The sequence below is a fragment of the Bufo bufo genome, chromosome 1 (genome assembly GCF_905171765.1).
Source record: "Bufo bufo chromosome 1, aBufBuf1.1, whole genome shotgun sequence".
NCBI classification, from domain to species: domain Eukaryota; kingdom Metazoa; phylum Chordata; class Amphibia; order Anura; family Bufonidae; genus Bufo; species Bufo bufo.
Genome location: NC_053389.1, coordinates 799,079,652 through 799,099,538, shown reverse-complemented (window position 1 = coordinate 799,099,538; position 19,887 = coordinate 799,079,652). Strand labels below are relative to the sequence as shown.

Genomic DNA, 19,887 nt, shown 5'->3' with positions numbered 1-19,887 from the left:
CATTAGTGAAGTCGAACTGTCCCCTATGGCAACATTCACTTGAGAGGCTCATGAACTGAGGATCCCCTTTACTATTTTAGGTGGCTCCCTAAAAGCTTTGAATTTAGACTCATTGAATCTGTCTTCAGCAAAGATCACAACCAACCCTATTGAGATCTTCCTTGTCAGGTGTGAAGCCTGTGAGAAGAGTCAAATCCACAAGGGTCATTGTAGAGTCACTGTCTCCTAGGTATCTGCAATAGAAACACCATCATGATGATCACACACTTGACACCACAAGAGTGACAGAAATCAAATCCCCCCCCCCCCAAAAGAAAATCCCAGTGTCCTTACTTCATACAGATGGTTATGAACATGGATTTTTTGGCTCCAATGGGCATCACGTCTGAAAAACATGCAAGAAAAATGAAAAACTATTTAAATCCCTACATTTTTGGACTGAGCAAGGTCTACTTTTTGGAAAGTTTGATATCAATGACAGGAGAAGGAGGAGATTTCAGACCCAAGGGAGGTCATTGTGAAAATGTATTTCTGCTTGAAGGGATATTTACATTTAGAAGTGCAATGGTTTCCCCTCAGACACCAGAGCTGAGTGCCACTGCCACCTTTACACGCTCCATAGCTACGTATCTGCTCATCACTGGCCAAAGAGCAATTTTTTTCTTTCTAGAAACTCTAAGACCCTGCATTTTATTAAATAAATGTTCACCATTTAGTGCATCCTCTAGCTTGACAGAGAAATCAAATTTCTTGCAGGGGGCGGTTCCTTCAGCTAATGGTGCATAGTAGATGGACATCACCTGGAATGAGATGGGTCAGACATAAGACAGGAGAAAAAGTGTATATAAACTTTTGGTCTATACAGGGAGTGCAGAATTATTAGGCAAGTTGTATTTTTGAGGATTAATTTTATTATTGAACAACAACCATGTTCTCAATGAACCCAAAAAACTCATTAATATCAAAGCTGAATATTTTTGGAAGTAGTTTTTAGTTTGTTTTTAGTTTTAGCTATTTTAGGGGGATATCTGTGTGGGCAGGTGACTATTACTGTGCATAATTATTAGGCAACTTAACAAAAAACAAATATATACCCATTTCAATTATTTATTTTTACCAGTGAAACCAATATAACATCTCAACATTCACAAATATACATTTCTGACATTCAAAAACAAAACAAAAACAAATCAGTGACCAATATAGCCACCTTTCTTTGCAAGGACACTCAAAAGCCAGCCATCCATGGATTCTGTCAGTGTTTTGATCTGTTCACCATCAACATTGCGTGCAGCAGCAACCACAGCCTCCCAGACACTGTTCAGAGAGGTGTACTGTTTTCCCTCCTTGTAAATCTCACATTTGATGATGGACCACAGGTTCTCAATGGGGTTCAGATCAGGTGAACAAGGAGGCCATGTCATTAGATTTTCTTCTTTTATACCCTTTCTTGCCAGCCACGCTGTGGAGTACTTGGACGCGTGTGATGGAGCATTGTCCTGCATGAAAATCATGTTTTTCTTGAAGGATGCAGACTTCTTCCTGTACCACAGCTTGAAGAAGGTGTCTTCCAGAAACTGGCAGTAGGACTGGGAGTTGAGCTTGACTCCATCCTCAACCCGAAAAGGCCCCACAAGCTCATCTTTGATGATACCAGCCCAAACCAGTACTCCACCTCCACCTTGCTGGCGTCTGAGTCGGACTGGAGCTCTCTGCCCTTTACCAATCCAGCCGCGGGCCCATCCATCTGGCCCATCAAGACTCACTCTCATTTCATCAGTCCATAAAACCTTGGAAAAATCAGTCTTGAGATATTTCTTGGCCCAGTCTTGACGTTTCAGCTTGTGTGTCTTGTTCAGTGGTGGTCGTCTTTCAGCCTTTCTTACCTTGGCCATGTCTCTGAGTATTGCACACCTTGTGCTTTTGGGCACTCCAGTGATGTTGCCAAACTGGTGGCAAGTGGCATCTTGGCAGCTGCACGCTTGACTTTTCTCAGTTCATGGGCAGTTATTTTGCGCCTTGGTTTTTCCACACGCTTCTTGCGACCCTGTTGACTATTTTGAATGAAACGCTTGATTGTTCAATGATCACGCTTCAGAAGCTTTGCAATTTTAAGAGTGCTGCATCCCTCTGCAAGATATCTCACTATTTTTGACTTTTCTGAGCCTGTCAAGTCCTTCTTTTGACCCATTTTGCCAAAGGAAAGGAAGTTGCCTAATAATTATGCACACCTGATATAGGGTGTTAATGTCATTAGACCACACCCCTTCTCATTACAGAGATGCACATCACCTAATATGCTTAATTGGTAGTAGGCTTTCGAGCCTATACAGCTTGGAGTAAGACAACATGCATAAAGAGGATGATGTGGTCAAAATACTAATTTGCCTAATAATTCTGCACGCAGTGTAGTGTCTATAGTGTCTATATCGACCTATATAGACCAAAAATTTTATATGCACTTTTTCTCCTGACTATCGAAGCGTTTAGCTTGCTGCTATATGTTGATAATCTATTAATAGTCCTATCACCATTGGCGCCTCTTGAGTGGGATATTCCTTGTCAAAAGGTCTTCCAAACCTCCTCCTTTGTTGTTCTGTTTGTTTCACTCAGACATAAGACACCAGTGACAAGGAGATAGGCTATTTTACATGGGTCAACAATTAAGAAGGAACGTTCACAGGACTGCTCGTTGGACCATTCATTGGTCAGATATTTTATATTGTTTGTCAGGTACAAATCATTCCAAAACCATAATGTTCTTCAGATTATGGATCATCTCCTTCAGGATTGTTTTGTAGAAAACAAAGAAGAACCCAAAGGAATATCTTAAAATGGGAAGAACTTGGTCAGCTATCTTTAGGAACAGACTGATCACCATTGTTGAATTGTTGAATTGCATGGCTAAAAACAATGCTAACACAGAGGAGCTAAAGCAGGGATGGCCAACCTGCGGCTCTCCAGCTGTTTCAAAACTATGACTCCCAGCATGCCCAGACTGCTTACAGCTATCAGCCTACAGCAGGGCATGGTGGGAATTGTAGTTTTACAACAGCTGGAGAGCCGCTAGTTGTCCAGCCCTGAGCTAAAGACATGTCTCAAATTTGTGAAAAGCCCCCCCAAACCTGCTTAGGGGAATGTTCTGTGGCTTTATAATTCGAAAGTTGATATTTTTTTTGAAGAGATGGATAGATTGGAGGCTTGGGCAGATAAGTGGCAGATGAGGTTTAACACTGACAAATGTAAAATTATGCACATGGGAAGGAATAATGCAAGTCACCCGTACATACTAAATGGTAAAACACTCGGTAACACTGACATGGAAAAGGATCTAGAAATTTTAGTGAACAGCAAACTAAGCTGTAAAAACCAGTGTCAGGCAGCTGCTGCCAAGGCCAATAAGATAATGGGTTGCATCAAAAGGGGCATAGATGCCCGTGATGAGAACATAGTCCTACCACTTTACAAATCATTAGTCAGACCACACATGGAGGACTGTGTACAGTTCTGGGCTCCTGTGAACAAGGCAGACATAGCAGAGCTGGAGAGGGTCCAGAGGAGGGCAACTAAAGTAATAACTGGAATGGGGCAACTACAGTACCCTGAGAGATTATCAAAATTAGGGTTATTCACTTTAGAAAAAAGACGACTGAGGGGAGATCTAATTACTATGTATAAATATATCAGGGGTCAGTACAGAGATCTCTCCCATCATCTATTTATTCCCAGGACTGTGACTGTGACGAGGGGACATCCTCTGCGTCTGGAGGAAAGAAGGTTTGTACACAAACATGGAAAAGGATTCTTTACGGTAAGAGCAGTGAGACTATGGAACTCTCTGCCTGAGGAGGTGGTGATGGTGAGTACAATAAAGGAATTCAGGAGGGGCCTGGATGTATTTCTGGAGCGTAATAATATTACAGGCTATAGCTACTAGAGAGGGGTCGTTGATCCAGGGAGTTATTCTGATTGCCTGATTGGAGTCGGGAAGGAATTTGTTTCCCCTAAAGTGGGGAAAATTGGCTTCTACCTCACAGTTTTTTTTGCCTTCCTCTGGATCAACTTGCAGGATGACAGGCCGAACTGGATGGACAGAGGGCTTTTTTCGGCCTTATGTACTATGTTACTATGTTACTAAGACATGGGTCCTACTACATCTTGCGAAAGTATTCCTTGATAAAGTTGTTATTCATGGTGTTTTCAGTGTGAGCGTATATGGGGTGAGACCTTTTTGCAATTAACAGGACCATGCATTTTCCTGTCCACAGGAAAATCCTAAGGCCTTTTGCCCACGACCGTATGCCCTCCGAGACATACGGTCCGTGAGCGGGCCATATGTCCCAGAGAACCATTGATCATGCGCACAGGAGTACACAGCATCATAGATTACAATGATGCTGTGCACGTCGGGCCGCCCGCGGGGCTGTTGTCCCGCACTCATACGATCTTATCAGTGCAGGACAATAGTCCCATGAGCGGCCCGACGTGCACAGCATCATTGTAATCTATGATGCTGTGTACTCCTGTGCGCACGACCAATGCCGCTCCGGGACATATGGCCCGCTCATGGACCGTATGTCTCAGGGGGCATATGGTCGTGTGCAAGTGGCCTAAAGCAGATGTCCAGTCATCCGTCCACAATCTGGTGCTTGAGCTTTGGGTCGTTACCTAGCTCCACAACAAAGCCTAAGTCCTGTTACTCAGGAGAAAAAAAGTGGAGTTTTGACTCTTGACTTGAACCCTATTGTGGCAGGATCTTATTGATCAGTTCGTGGTCAAAAGCTTCCATTGGTGCTCAATTAAAGCAATTCCGGAAAGAAGAATAGTCCAACGTTCCTCCATAACTATGGAAAGACTGATCCCCAGTTCTTGGAAGCATTTGAAGCCATAATTCGGTATAAAATTGGTTGTCTTGAAAGGAACGTTGTAGTTAATAGTCTTAGCCGGGCAATCAGCTGTTAATCTGCATCTAGGCACTCATTTCACCTGCAGCGATCTCTGCAGGGGAAATGGAGCATTACATTCCAAAGATAGGTGGTTTATGTAATTTACGGATGCACTTAGTCCACTAGAGCAGGAACTGGTTTTACAGAGCAGCTCTCCTTTCTGGCATATAGAGGAGCACCCAGAAGGGGAACCGCCTTTATGATATCCCTGGATATAAACAATGACATGTTTTATTACAAGTATTATTAGTATCATCACCCCCATCATCATTATAATTACTGCTATTATGTTCACGCAAGTTTAATACCTTGTAATATTGCATTGATTACAAGGTAAATCCGCCATATGGTTACTTACCGTTAAGGTGCCCGTTCCCCTTCCTTTGGCAGTGACTTTAATCTTGTCTTTCATTCTGGTCTGAATGTGAGATAAAAAGATGTATAATTGCCTGACTCACAGACAACACATTGGTCACCAGAGCCCATCCACACTGGGCGGCACCAAGCTACTTCTTATCTGACCCACCCCAAGATTGTAGTTAACAGGCACTGGCTGAAAATGCCACAGACTATTGCACTACCATCCATTGGCATGACTTTCTAAGAAAGTGTCTCCAGAGATGTTAGTTAAGTTTGCAGGACACTTGAACAGAGTTGTACTGCAGATGTTCGTGCCATGGTGGTTGTGGCCTACGGCATGCAAAGAAACTGTTGAAGAGGGTCCCAAAGGGTTTGAGCCCCACCATTAATGACATGATGGCATATCTTTCGGTTGGACATATTATTGATAATTGTCCTTAGGATTGGTAATTGGCATTTGATCGATGGGCACTGAGCTGCAATACCAGGCAAAGCCACAACTGCCTGTGTAAACAATCGACTGAGCCGCAGTGCTCTCTGCAATGAGATGGATGCAAGATTTGTATCCCCTTGAAACCAATATTGAAGGCCTGTCTCATCTCAACACCCTTTAACATGGAAATATCCCGTTAAGGACATTTTTATATGACGCCTTTTATCAAGGTTTAGTATTTTTATCCAAGACAACAGAGCTGTATACTGAGGTCACCTTCTCACTGCGCTGGAGCATAATATTCTGTGTGTTGATCTTCCAGGTAAGATCTGCTGCTCTCCCAGGAAGAGACAGAGTCACATCCATGTCAACTTCATTGATTTCAGGTGAAAGAGTCTGGTACTCTGACATAGCCTGGAACACCATGATGGTGGCCTGGGACAATGACAAGACAAAGATAAAGATGATGGGTGAGGTTCATATACAGGTTTTTAATTTAATTTAATAACCATAGTTTAGAGGCGGTCTACCTGTGTGGAGCCATAGCCTCCTCCATAGAATCTCTGCTCGGTCAACCATCGGGCCACCGCCTCAGCCGAGGTGTAGTCATTGATCTTGAGGAGAGCAAGCAGAGCGTAGGAGGTTGATTCAATCATGTAGAGATCAGAGGAGTAATCATCCCAGTGGGTTCCATCTAAGTATAGGAGAAGTCATAAAGTGATGTCATATGTGTACTGATCCCCCCTGTTTGATGGTGAACTACATGGAGAAATAGGTTCCTCCATTTGGTACATCATCCACATAACACTAACACCAGTATATAGTATATGTATGATAGCTTATACTTTGCTCGCAAATTGGGGTCCTGTTGGCATTTCAACAATCCTATCAAGTTAAAAAGAGATGGCCATGCATTCACCTAACTCTAAGGCAGTGGCTGTCTCAATTACTTAAGTGGAGAGGTCTATGCATAGAAAGTTAAGTGGGACCCCGGATCTCAAAGGAGGGATGAGGACACTTTCCAACTTTGATCTGGTCCTGGCTAGCACTTTCATAGCATTTAAATTATTGGAAGTGGGGTCTACCCTGGTTCACAACAAACGGTACTCAAAATTTTCACTTAGGCATCATCAGATGGCTTGAAATATTTGAGGGATCAGGAAGAAGATGCAACCTTCCTCCTCAAGATGCTCCTGTGATTTTTGAGGGAGCAATTAAGGTTGATTGACCTTTATTGTTCAAAATCAGTTAGTACTTGATGACATGAACCTCATTCTATCAGTCTATTTTATGTGATAGAGAGTTGCTTTGCAGCCATATGTCCTATTTGCTGTCAAGAAATCCACCATGATCTCCTTTTTCAGTGGCATCACTTGAAGTTCTTGCAGTCCCAATGCAAAATCTATAACACAGCTTCCCCATCTACCATGTGACATTTATAATATGGATGTCTTCTTATGTACCAGAGGGACCTTTGCGTCCCCTGAGCATCCGGGTCTGGGTGAGACTGGTACCTCTGCACCCTCTATAGTTACATCTCTGCACTCTATCACCAATTGATATTTTATGAAGGAAAACATATAGAATGAGACTTCTTTGATACGACTACCCAAATTGGACTAATAAATGGTATACAGAGGGAATCTTTTAAAAAAGATTAAGTAATAGGCAGAGTAATGTCTTTGAGATGGCTACAACAAATCGCAATGAGAGGTCTAATATACATAAAAATCTAGTCTAGGGCATAGGTGATCTTCTTAAATAGGTTTTGAAAAAAGACAAGACTGAACCATCCAGGATAAATGATGTCATAAATAGCTTTGAACCAACACAATACTAACCGGTTGAGCTTCTCATAAGTTTATCATTATTGGGGAGTCTGCCAACCAAGGACAGCGCGTAGGATGTGATGCAGATACTATACGTTTTCTTCAATGTCTTCACCCGATCCTCCAAGTAAGCAGCACTCTTATCCAGGCCAGACTGCAGGTTCTGAAAGATGACTTTATGATTTAGTTCTTTCTCCAATGGCAAAACATGGCATAATTCCAGACTCCTAAGAGGCTGGGTGACAGCAGATACTTAAATCATAGCTTAGACTCTAGCCAACCATTAATTGTATCATATAGTGATGCTTAAGGCCTGTGGTTCCTATGACTAGGTAGCGCTGTCCTGAGGGAACCAAAACAAAAAAAGGTCTTCTCACAGAAAAAAAGATATTATCCTAGTTTTCTAGGTATGTCAACAGCATGAGATGCCTTGGTACTTGGACACATAACTTACCGGGACTTTGTCTTTACAAAAACTCTTTGCCTCCACGAGGGCAATCAAGACAAATGCTGTCAGGCTGGCATCGGGTTCAGTGTTTCCAGTTCCACCCTACAGAGAAAGGACAGGACCTTACAGATTTTTTCAAGATTCGAGTTGTCACAGTAGAGTGATATGTGTGGTCTTAGGCTACTTTCACAATAGTGTATTTTACGTATCCGTCATGGATCTGCGAAAACCCTTCCGTTACAATAATACAACCGCATGCATCCGTCATGAACGGATCCAGTTGTATTATGTCTTCTATAGCCATGACAGATCCGTCTTGAACACCATTGAAAGTCAATGGGGGACGATCCGTTTTCTATTGTGTCCAGATCCGTCCCCATTGACTTACATTGTGTGTCAGGACGAATCCGTCTTGCTCGGCAACGATGCAGCGTCTCAATAGCGAAATTGAAAACGCTTATGTGAAAGTATCCTTACTTAGGAATGCATTATTTTAACAGGCACCAACCATTACAATATTCTTTCCTCTTGCAGTAGACACGATATGCTGCGGTTACCTAGTACTTCAATTTTGACAAACAGAGACTCACTTTCTGTTGCCACCACTAGAAGGCGAGGTATAAACAGCTGTGTCCACCTCTTATTGGCTGGTATACAGACACCACCTAGTGGTGAAAACAGTCAGCTGAGATTTTTCTGTGTGTATGGAAATTAATTTTACCAAATGTTGTAGGAAAATGCAGTGAAATACTGTATTTATTCTGCTAGTATTTATTCTGCTAGAGAAACTGCATGACATATAGATGTATCACAATGTGCGACCTGTGGTGTCAGGATATCAGGTAAACCCTTTTCCTAACTGAAAAGGCTGGGTGTCAATCCTTGTCAATTTCTATGGTATGGGGATATCTTATTTACTAGGGATGGACATAACAATCATGGACTAATCCCCAACGTACCACCATCTCTCCATGTATGACAGGGGCATCTTCCTTGAATACGCCATTTGGTAGCTGTTTCTCATTAAGGAGCCATTTGATGGAACCACATAGAATGTCTATATCTATGTGAACCAACTTGTAAGCCATTGAGAAGACCTTCACCACATATGCAGTAAGCCTGCCAGGAACAAGCATGGTGGAGATAAACAGATAAATGGTTAACTGGAGAACATTTTAAGCATGGCAATTTTAAGCATGGCAATTTTTAGAATTGAGTTGACCACCTCGTTACAGATAGACTAGTTGCTAGGAAGACACTTTCCAAGAGCTACATCCATAGAAACCAGTCTGTCTTGGATTATTAAGGTCTTACTCAGACGCTCAAGTCAAGGTTGAATTCGGTTGGAGAACATTTTTAAGTGGTGGCCTACGTCTATCTCACCAGGTGCTTGCTGGTCGGTTCGTAAAGGCAGAGTAAGAGTTGTCAGTTTTCCGATATACCAGCTGCTGCATATATCCTGAAAAACAAATATATTTTGGGTAAAAACATAATTTATCATCAGTCATTGCCATTCTTACCCTTTTCCGTACTGTCTTCACTCACCTTGGTTAATGTTCTTAATTGCTTCATCTCGGCGCTCCAGTCCAATTTTTACCCATTGGTTGGTGACGTCCAGGTAATGGGTGGCAATCACAGTTGGCGTCATGCTCATCATGTTCTGTTCTCCACAACCAGATGGCACAGTGATTAAGTTCTTCAGCTTGGCACCATCAATGGAGTTCTCCAGTGTTTCTCCAAGAAGACCACCTGATGTTAAAATTTTGTTAAAGGTTCATCTCGAGCCAGACTTAAGTCAATAACCTGAAAGGGCCACAAACCTAATATTTAGCCCACGCTACTGTTGAGACCTCTAGTACAGAGCAATTACACTGCTAGTCCAAAGTCAGAATGGAAAGTTCCAGTCATAACCTTAACATCATGATTGTTTCACGAGTGGTGAGTCTGGAATACCAAAGAACTCTTCCCTCTATCCTTTATCCTAAATATTATGATCCTTACCTTTGACACTGACATAGGTCTCTGGCTCGGTGTTGGGTACAATATCATTTGGTGGAAATGTGTCAACAGTTAATACCTGTAGTCCAGGAACTGTAGGGTTATCATGAAAAATGGATGATTAGGACAATGGACATTAAGATACCCAACAAATGAATGATAAGTAACAGAGGAGACATCAACTAGAAAACAGCTGAAGTCAACCAAAGTACAGCTTTAGAGATAAAGAGTCTGTTGTACTCTGACTGCATCGCCAGATGATCTTACCATCCCCTGAACGTAGAGGCTCCAGGATGACGCTCTTGATATTTTTAAGGATTCTCATTCCTTCTGGCTGTGAAAAAATAAATTAATATTAATGAAATGATCAATGTTATAGTCATTACATTTTTGCATGTAGGGGATAATATTATAATTATATATATTTGTACATAGGAGGCAGTATTATAGTAGTTATATTCTTGTACATAGGAGGCAGTATTATAGTAGTTATATTCTTGTACATAGGAGAAGTATTATAGTAGTTATATTCTTGTACAGAGGAGGGAGTATTATAGTAGTTACAGTCTTGTACATAGGAGGCAGTATTATAGTAGTTATATTCTTGTAAATAGGCGGCAGTATTATAGTAGTTATATTCTTGTACATAGAAGCAGTATTATAGTAGTTATATTCTTGTACATAGGGGGCAGTATTATAGTAGTTATATTCTGGTACATAGGAGCAGTATTATAGTAGTTATATTCTTGTACATAGGAGTAGTATTATAGTAGTTATATTCTGCTACATAGGAGGCAGTATTATAGTAGTTATATTCTTGTACATAGGAGCTGTATTATAGTAGTTATATTCTTGTACATAAGAGGCAGTATTATAGTAGTTATATTCTTTGTCAAATTTCTTTTTATTGAAATAGTAGTTATATTCTTGTACATAGGAGCAGTATTATAGTAGTTATATTCTTGTACATAGGAGGCAGTATTATAGTAGTTATATTCTTGTACATAGGAGGGAGTATTATAGTAGTTATATTCTTGTACATAGAAGCAGTATTATAGTAGTTATATTCTTGTACATAGGAGCAGTATTATAGTAGTTATATTCTTGTACATAGGAGCAGTATTATAGTAGTTATATTCTTTTACATAGGAGCAGTATTATAGTAGTTATATTCTGGTACTTAGGAGCAGTATTATAGTAGTTATATTCTTTTACATAGGAGCAGTATTATAGTAGTTATATTCTGGTACATAGGAGCAGTATTATAGTAGTTATATTCTTGTACATAGGGGCAGTATTATAGTAGTTATATTCTTGTACATAGGAGACAGTATTATAGTAGTTATATTCTTGTACATAGGAGCAGTATTATAGTAGTTATATTCTTGTACATAGGAGGGAGTATTATAGTAGATATATTCTTGTACATAGGAGGCAGTATTATAGTAGTTATATTCTTGTAAATAGGCGGCAGTATTATAGTAGTTATATTCTTGTACATAGGGGGCAGTATTATAGTAGTTATATTCTTGTACATAGGGGGCAGTATTATAGTAGTTATATTCTAGTACATAGGAGCAGTATTATAGTAGTTATATTCTTGTACATAGGAGTAGTATTATAGTAGTTATATTCTGCTACATAGGAGGCAGTATTATAGTAGTTATATTCTGGTACGTAGGAGCAGTATTATAGTAGTTATATTCTGGTACATAGGAGGCAGTATTATAGTAGTTATATTCTTTTACATAGGAGCAGTATTATAGTAGTTATATTCTGGTACATAGGAGCAGGATTATTGTAGTTATATTCTTGTACATATGAGGCAGTATTATAGTAGTTATATTCTTTTACATAGGAGGCAGTATTATAGTGTTATATTCTTTTACATAGGAGCAGCATTATAGTAGTTACAGTCAGGTCCATAAATATTGGGACATCGACACAATTCTAACATTTTTGGCTCTATACACCACCACAATGGATTGGAAATGAAACGAACAAGATGTGCTTTAACTGCAGACTGTCAGCTTTAAGTTGAGGGTATTTAGATCCAAATTAGGTGAACGGTGTAGGAATTACAACAGTTTACATATGTGCCTCCCACTTGTTAATGGACCAAAAGTAATGGGACAATTGGCTTCTCAGCTGTTCCATGGTCAGGTGTGTGTTATTCCCTCATTATCCCAATTACAATGAGCAGATAACAGGTCCAGAGTTCATTTCAAGTCTGCTATTTGCATTTGGAATCTGTTGCTGTCAACTCTCAAGATGAGATCCAAAGAGCTGTCACTATCAGTGAAGCAAGCCATCATTAGGCTGAAAAAACACAACAAACCCATCAGAGAGATAGCAAAAACATTAGGCGCGGCCAAAACAACTGTTTGGAACATTCTTAAAAAGAAGGAACGCATCGGTGAGCTCAGCAACACCAAAAGACCCGGAAGACCATGGAAAACAACTGTGGTGGATGACCGAAGAATTCTTTCCATGGTGAAGAAAACACCCTTCACAACAGTTGGCCAGATCAAGAACACTCTCCAGGAGGTAGGTGTATGTGTGTCAAAGTCAACAATAAAGAGAAGACTTCACCAGAGTGAATACAGAGGGTTCACCACAAGATGTAAACCATTGGTGAGCCTCAAAAACAGGAAGGTCAGATTAGAGTTTGCCAAACAACATCTAAAAAAGCCTTCACAGTTCTGGAACAACATCCTATGGACAGATGAGACCAAGATCAACTTGTGCCAGAGTAATGGGAAGAGAAGAGTGTGGAGAAGGAAAGGAACTGCTTATGATCCTAAGCATACCACCTCATTAGTAAAGCATGGTGGTGGTAGTGTCATGGCGTGGGCATGTATGGCTGCCAATGGAACTGGTTCTCTTGTATTTATTGATGATGTGACTGCTGACAAAAGCAGCAGGATGAATTCTGAAGTGTTTCGGTCAATATTATCTGCTCATATTCAGCCAAATGCTTCAGAACCTATTAGACGGTGCTTCACAGTGCAGATGGACAATGACCCAAAGCATACTGCAAAAGCAACCAAAGAGTTTTATAAGGGAAAGAAGTTGAATGTTATGCAATGGCCAAGTCAATCACCGGACCTGAATCCGATTGAGCATGCATTTTACTTGCTGAAGACAAAACTGAAGGGAAAATGCCCCAAGAACAAGCAGGAACTGAAGACAGTTGCAGTAGAGGCCTAGCAGAGCATCACCAGGGATGAAACCCAGCGTCTGGTGATGTCTATGCGTTCCAGACTTCAGGCTGTAATTGACTGCAAAGGATTTGCAACCAAGTATTAAAAAGTGAAAGTTTGATTTATGATTAGTATTCTGTCCCATTAATTTTGGTCTCTTAACAAGTGGGAGGCACATATGGAAACTGCTGTAATTCCTGCACCGTTCACCTGATTTGGATGTAAATGCTGACAGTCTGCAGTTAAAGCACATCTTGTTCATTTCATTTCAAATCCATTGTGGTGGTGTATAGAGCCAAAAATGTTAGAATTGTGCCGATGTCCCAATATTTATGGGCCTGACTGAATATTCTGGTACATAGGAGCAGTATTATAGTAGTTATATTCTTGTACATAGGAGGCAGTATTATAGTAGTCATATTCTTGTACATAGGAGCAGTATTATAGTAGTTATATTCTTGTACATAGGAGGCAGTATTATAGTAGTTATATTCTTGTACATAGGAGCAGTATTATAGTAGTTATATTCTTGTACAAAGGAGCAGTATTATAGTAGTTATATTCTTGTACATAGGAGCAGTATTATAGTAGTTATATTCTTGTACATAGAAGCAGTATTATAGTAGTTATATTCTTGTACATAGGAGGCAGTATTATAGTAGTTATATTCTGGTACATAGGAGCAGTATTATAGTATTTATATTCTTGTATATGCGGACAGTATTATAGTAGTTAGTAGTAGTATATATTATTGTAGGGGACATTATATATATATAACATTTCCAAGTTGGTAGAAAGAGCATTTGTCTCTGTAACTTACTACAACTTTTAGTTGTTTAACCACTCCATCGGTCATAAAATGGTCTTTGACTGATGATTTTACTTCAATCCGAATGTTCCCAGTCTCTAGAGGAACAATAACAAATGGGATAACCATGGAGGCCATCGGCTCCAATTTGACCACTTGGCGGAAGTTGGCTTCTTTCGTTGCGGAGCTGCACATCTTCTCATTGTACATCAGATCCACTCGCGCCTAGGAAGAATATGATTTCACATGATTTAAAGAAGGACAGCAATGTTTTTCATCTCTTGAGTAGGCCTGATCCTTCATAGTACCCTTCACTCAAAGAAGTAATGTGGTAATTGGTAAGATATTTTGGTACTTATAAGCATATTGGCATATTAAAGGGGTGTAAGATAGAAAACAACTTGCCACATCTGCTTGTGCCCTCCTACTCACACCTCCCTGAAGGTTCATACCAAATACTTCCCTGTGCCTTGGTGGTGAGGCACATTTAGTGGTGGGAGTTGAATGGCTTTGGAACTGATGTACACATGGTGGTATAGCATAAGTGTTCTGTGTATGCTGCAGGATTCAGCCCCTAGGTCGAATTATTTTATTATTATCAAGAGCTTTAACAGGATTTTTTTGTATTTCCCCTGAATATGTACTGAGCAAATCTATGGAAAGGTTCAGGCCGTATTTCTGGTTGACCTTTTGAGAAGGGGTTCCCTGGCTTAATACCAACTGGGGCAAGAAATTATTGCTACAAGAATAACAATAGTGAAAAGCAGGCCCTACTAAACATTAGAAAAACATGCGGGATAAGGTTGGGGCTTGTTTAAGAAAGCCAGTGCTTGAAGAAATAGCCAACCAGCTCGTTGCATCTGAAAAGCTGGGGTTCCCCAGATAATGACACATATGGGTGGCAGACCTAACGTCTAGTGTCATCCAATCCATGGAACATTACCTCAATTTTTTCAGACACATAACTGTACAGGATGGCTCGGATCTCCACTTGCTCATTTCGGACCACTGAATATGGAAGCCGAAGATCGATGAAGAAGTCTTTCCTGACAAGCATTTCATAGGGTTTCGCAACACAGATTCCTGTGGGCCAACAAACAGTTCATCAACTAACCATGTAAGTATGGACTTGTCATATGTTGGAGTTATTTAACCATCTGGATACATATAGTCATGTTTCCATAGACCACCATTCAGAATTCTACAGTCATATATCTGTCCATGTTTAATACTGCCTATTAATTTCTCTTCCATGGTAATGAGGACTTATGAGAATGTGTTGGTGCCTCTAGAGTAGATTTACAATGATGTGGACACATCTTCTGGGTGTGTATTCAATAATGTTGACACCTTATCCAACATGAAGACTTCATGGTCTCGTTATAGTGCTACCTCTATTAATTAACTTCTAATGATGTTGACTCCTTTAGGGTATCTCTACTAACTCACATCTAATTATGTAGGCACTTCGATAACCCTCAGTGATCAGCTGCAATCTGTGGATGAATCCAGCAGCTGGTGTTCAGCGCTGCCACAGGGGAGGTAGAAAATTACATGATTTCCAATAAAATCTGTGTCCTGTTTGCATGATGCATGGATGTGCAAGTTCCTCCAGAGCAAAGAAGCTCTATATCCACTCTGGAAAATGGGTACTCTAAATCGGACCCATGTCAACACCTCAATGTTAATATAAAGCCATCTCAGCATCTCTAGCATCTGATGTATAATAATGGAGCTGCTTATAGAGGAAGGTATCAAATAAGGTGGGCATCTGTTAGATGCTGGGACAATCCCTAATGAGTATAACGAAATATACCCTAAATCTCAGGGTCAGAGGGACAACAGAGTCCTACAAATATTGGTTGACTAGGAGGATAATGTGAGGTAAATAATGTTCAATTCTTTCAACTTTTTATAGACTCTTTTGCCTACTTTTACTGTAGGCAGAGGTTTTCATACGTTCTGTAGATATTAAGGTCACCAGAGGCTATGGGCAAGGAAAGGATGCTTCACTGCCTCCACTGTCTGGAGGACATTACCTGATTTGGGAGAAATACCGATGGCCAAAAATTGCCAGGTGGTGATTGACTCTGGTAAATTGGCATCAAAGACCTTTGATGAAAGCCTGTATGAGATAAAACAGAGAACACTCATTGAGCTCAGAGGAAGGACTGGACCATATCACAATGACTTCAGTTGACCATAGTCATGAGATATTGGTTGGCAAATCCAACTAATTGTGGTTAGACCTGCCAGTAATCTAATATCTATAGGTCAATAACTCTCAAGTCTATTGCTCCAGGTTCTTAGTGCCTAAAGGGCATCTGTCTCTTTCATTCTATGGTATCAGTTAGGGCTTACTCCGGATGTATGTGGGCTCTTGAGTTACAATTTAAGTTAAAAAAAAGGGAATGTCTCCCACCATTACAATCAGCCCTCCAAGCCCAGAAGTCCTGGCATCTCCCCAGTGTCTTCTCATCTGTGTCAATGGCAAGTTGAAGGTTAGCTAAAGCTTCAAAGTCATTTTGGCAACTGGGTGGTTGAGGCTCATGCACCACTGCACCATTTACCTTTGTCAGTGTCAGCATGGGAATGGAAGGGCCTAGAATGATATTGAACGAAGCTGGCGCCACAAAGTACATATTATACTACAATAGTAAAGTGTACACTTACCCATTCGAATCTGCTTTCATGGGGAGAGTCTCTACTTTCCACAGCCAGCTCTCATAAAAAATACTGCGTGAATTGAAATTTTCCATCTTTTCGTATAAATCATCTTCTACGTCATCTGACGTAGCTGTGTTGGAAGGGCGAACTACAAGAGGTCAAAGATGGAATAGAACAAGATCTCAGAGATCAAAGTAGAACATCAGAAAAGGATGAACAAGGTACAATAATGTTGCAGCCTGGGTTGAGCTCTTGACCCATAAAAAAAAATATTTCCCAGATGGACTGTACCCCTCTTTTGTCCTTTGTTCACCTTTTTTCTCATGCCCTTGGAGCCTCATGGTATTGTTATTGTCTCACATGTGTGCTCACAAATGCCTTAGTTGAAAACTAATATTACACTATCCCACGAGGAAGACCGTCGACAAGAGAGACAATGCAATGGGTTTCCAAAAACTGTAGCTCGCTACATATGAAACCAGCCATCACTGTTTGAGTCATAAAATAGGGACATTTGTTGACATGTACTCGGGGAAAGATCAATATAATATAATGGAGTTCATGCAACCTACTTCACTGCGGTTTTCATTCAGAGGAAGACAAAAAGCCCTACAAGTTGATGCAAATTGTCCTTTCCAATACGTAACATCATACTTAGAATAAATCCCAGAATCAAAGACCCAGCAACTACCAGAAAAACTCAGTAATGTTATGTAAGGATTGAATCGAGACACCTCAAGGCAAAGAAATGCAACAAACATAGTGCCCACATGATAGTGCCAGACAATACCCTGTGCTGATATAATACAGCAACCATTACTATGCTAGAAATTGAAGAAGACCCGTAAGAGTAGACAGCTTGATGTGGTGGTCCTGGGGCATTTTCCCCATATGCTTTAATTTTGGCCTCAATTATGTCTTACAAGAATTTCATCCAGAGCCCAGTAAAAAAAATATATTGTTGGCAACATCCTGTGGCAGAGTACCATAGCGTGACTGCTCTTACAAGTATAAAGACCTTCCTACACACGGGTGCCTAAAATTGTACACAGTAATCCATACATGGTCTAAAGACACTTGTATACATGTTTCCTGTACACGGCACTATGGAATACATCATTATTTAGATTGTAATACTTACAAACCGTCATGTCTTTCATAGGCAGCCTTTGAAATTTTCTTCTGATCGTTTGGCGTTCAAAGATGAACTTGCAGCATTCCAAGAAGACCTTGGCACATTCCCCAACCTCTAAGACAAACTCATAACGCTTAGTGCATGTGTAGCCCATGGGGTTTTCCATCATTCCATCTTGACAGCACTTCCTCAGGTACATATCTGTATATTCAAGCGCTGATGACAAAAAGGGGAAAGACATTTTAACGATGATTTGTCACCAGGTGGGTACATAGAGTAGGGGTAGGGGCTGAATACATTATTATTACGGAGGGTACTGTAGGGATGCATTATTATTATTGGGCACAACATGGAGGGCACCACTACTAATGGGGGTACTCTCAGGGAGCATTAATACAGTGGGGGACACTGTTAATAATGAGGGCACTCTGGGAGAGCAATATTACTATTGATGGGACTTTGGGAGCACTATTACTATGAGGGGACAATCTGTATGGCACTATTATTTCTGCAATATAGTATTTAGCGACATTGGGGAGCATAGTGGGCACAGTACTGGGAGTACCATCAGGATAACATTTTTGGGGCACTCAGAGGGGGCAACGATGGAAAACTAAGAAACTTAAGATGTGACAAACTCTGCAGAGACAAGACAGGGCTAAAAGAGGTTGCCATAAAGGTCTGGGGCAAATGGAGAAGAGAGGGCTCACTGGATTTAATTGGTATGTGGTGCTGGATTCTCTTGTAGGTTTTGCAGCATTGAATGTAATATTCATGGAAATATGTCTTTAGCAGTAGGACTGGTGTGTGTGGGTGGATTGAGTGCGTATGCATTGATCTTTTGAGACCTTCTTAAATTTTGGTTTAGATTTACAAGTAGTGATGGATTGATTAAACGGTTGGCTACTTGGCTTTTCTACCCTTAATTTTTATTTCAGTGGGGTGACATTTAAATTTTTACTTCAGCCAGCAGAGAAATGTGAATCAGCCCTGAGCAGGGGTGCAGAATGAGGGGGAAAGAACCCTCCTAATTGCACATTGATATTGTAAATGCCACATAGAAGGTGGGGAGCCTTCTCGAATTGGAGCCCAGGAGCTTCAAGTGAGGCCACATCTGCTATGGAGCCCCTGGAGAAAGGTGGCCCATTCCAGGTTGAGTTTCCACCCATTTTAATGCATTGTGAAAAGCTGTACAGGGATGTGGTCTACACCCCCCCCCCCCCCCCCCCCCCCAAATTATGAAAAGGGGATGTTGTTACCAGAACCTCCTGTGTTGGGTGGCTAGCTTTGATGTGGTGTTAAGCACTTAATTATTATTTTTGTATGTTCATAGTGCACCGTTTGCCCTCTTTCCCTCCTATGATACTACACCCCAACAATACACCATGACTAGCCTGCCGCTGGTGTTACTCAAAGTCTTTGTGAACCATGGATGAAAGCAACACCACATGTTAGTCAAATACCTTTCTTGGCTTTCCTTTGAGAGAGTGCTGACCGCTTTCTTCTCCGATGTTCTTCCTGATGTAAGTCTGCAGATAAACAATTCATCAAAAAGAGTTTAAAAATGCTCACCATCTAAGCAACATCACATGTGCACCTTGGTTTTCCCATCTGAGACATTACTGACCACAAGAGCAAGATAATAGACTGATTCGGTAAATCCCATAGACTGGAATGGAGGGATGACCACATGGGAAGCTTTATCCCCATCCACTCTCAGAAAACTCCTTTATCTGAAAACCAAAATCTGATTTTTATTCAACTTAAAGGGCTGAGGGATGTTTGGCCTGAATACAGCCACGTCTTGTCCTTTTAGGGTGCCATTGTGCCCTGGGACTCGACTGTTTAAGGTCGAGATGGGTGAAAATGGAGGCGCTGAGGGGGAGGAGCATGACACAGGGATTCTTTCTTTGGTGTTTTCTAAATCGCTGTGTGATACCCCATCCTCTTGAGGCACAACTCAATATAGGTATGTTCTTTAAACTGCTTTATGACTGCCTGCCGAATACAGTACATACAGTATGGCAGGTGGTGCGGGTGCTTATAGGGGTTTTCCGGTT

At 40.9% G+C, this 19,887-nt stretch overlaps 1 protein-coding gene across 1 annotated transcript in view; it reads right to left on the bottom strand.

Annotated features, from left to right (window-relative positions):
- Window positions 1-19,887, bottom strand: part of LOC120986502 (complement C3-like) — a 75,649-nt gene that overhangs the window by 21,680 nt on the left and 34,082 nt on the right. Inside the window, exons 16-34 of the mRNA XM_040415124.1 lie at window positions 19,291-19,356; window positions 17,834-18,043; window positions 16,699-16,840; window positions 16,065-16,150; window positions 14,969-15,108; window positions 14,038-14,250; window positions 10,282-10,348; window positions 10,018-10,107; window positions 9,562-9,765; window positions 9,400-9,475; window positions 8,976-9,135; window positions 8,023-8,118; window positions 7,581-7,731; window positions 6,270-6,433; window positions 6,016-6,174; window positions 5,305-5,364; window positions 710-800; window positions 334-385; window positions 146-233 (exon numbers count right to left, since the gene is read on the bottom strand). Of these exons, the coding sequence (XP_040271058.1) occupies window positions 146-233; window positions 334-385; window positions 710-800; window positions 5,305-5,364; window positions 6,016-6,174; window positions 6,270-6,433; window positions 7,581-7,731; window positions 8,023-8,118; window positions 8,976-9,135; window positions 9,400-9,475; window positions 9,562-9,765; window positions 10,018-10,107; window positions 10,282-10,348; window positions 14,038-14,250; window positions 14,969-15,108; window positions 16,065-16,150; window positions 16,699-16,840; window positions 17,834-18,043; window positions 19,291-19,356 (2,315 nt within the window). The remainder of the gene's footprint in view (window positions 1-145; window positions 234-333; window positions 386-709; window positions 801-5,304; window positions 5,365-6,015; window positions 6,175-6,269; window positions 6,434-7,580; window positions 7,732-8,022; window positions 8,119-8,975; window positions 9,136-9,399; window positions 9,476-9,561; window positions 9,766-10,017; window positions 10,108-10,281; window positions 10,349-14,037; window positions 14,251-14,968; window positions 15,109-16,064; window positions 16,151-16,698; window positions 16,841-17,833; window positions 18,044-19,290; window positions 19,357-19,887) is intronic.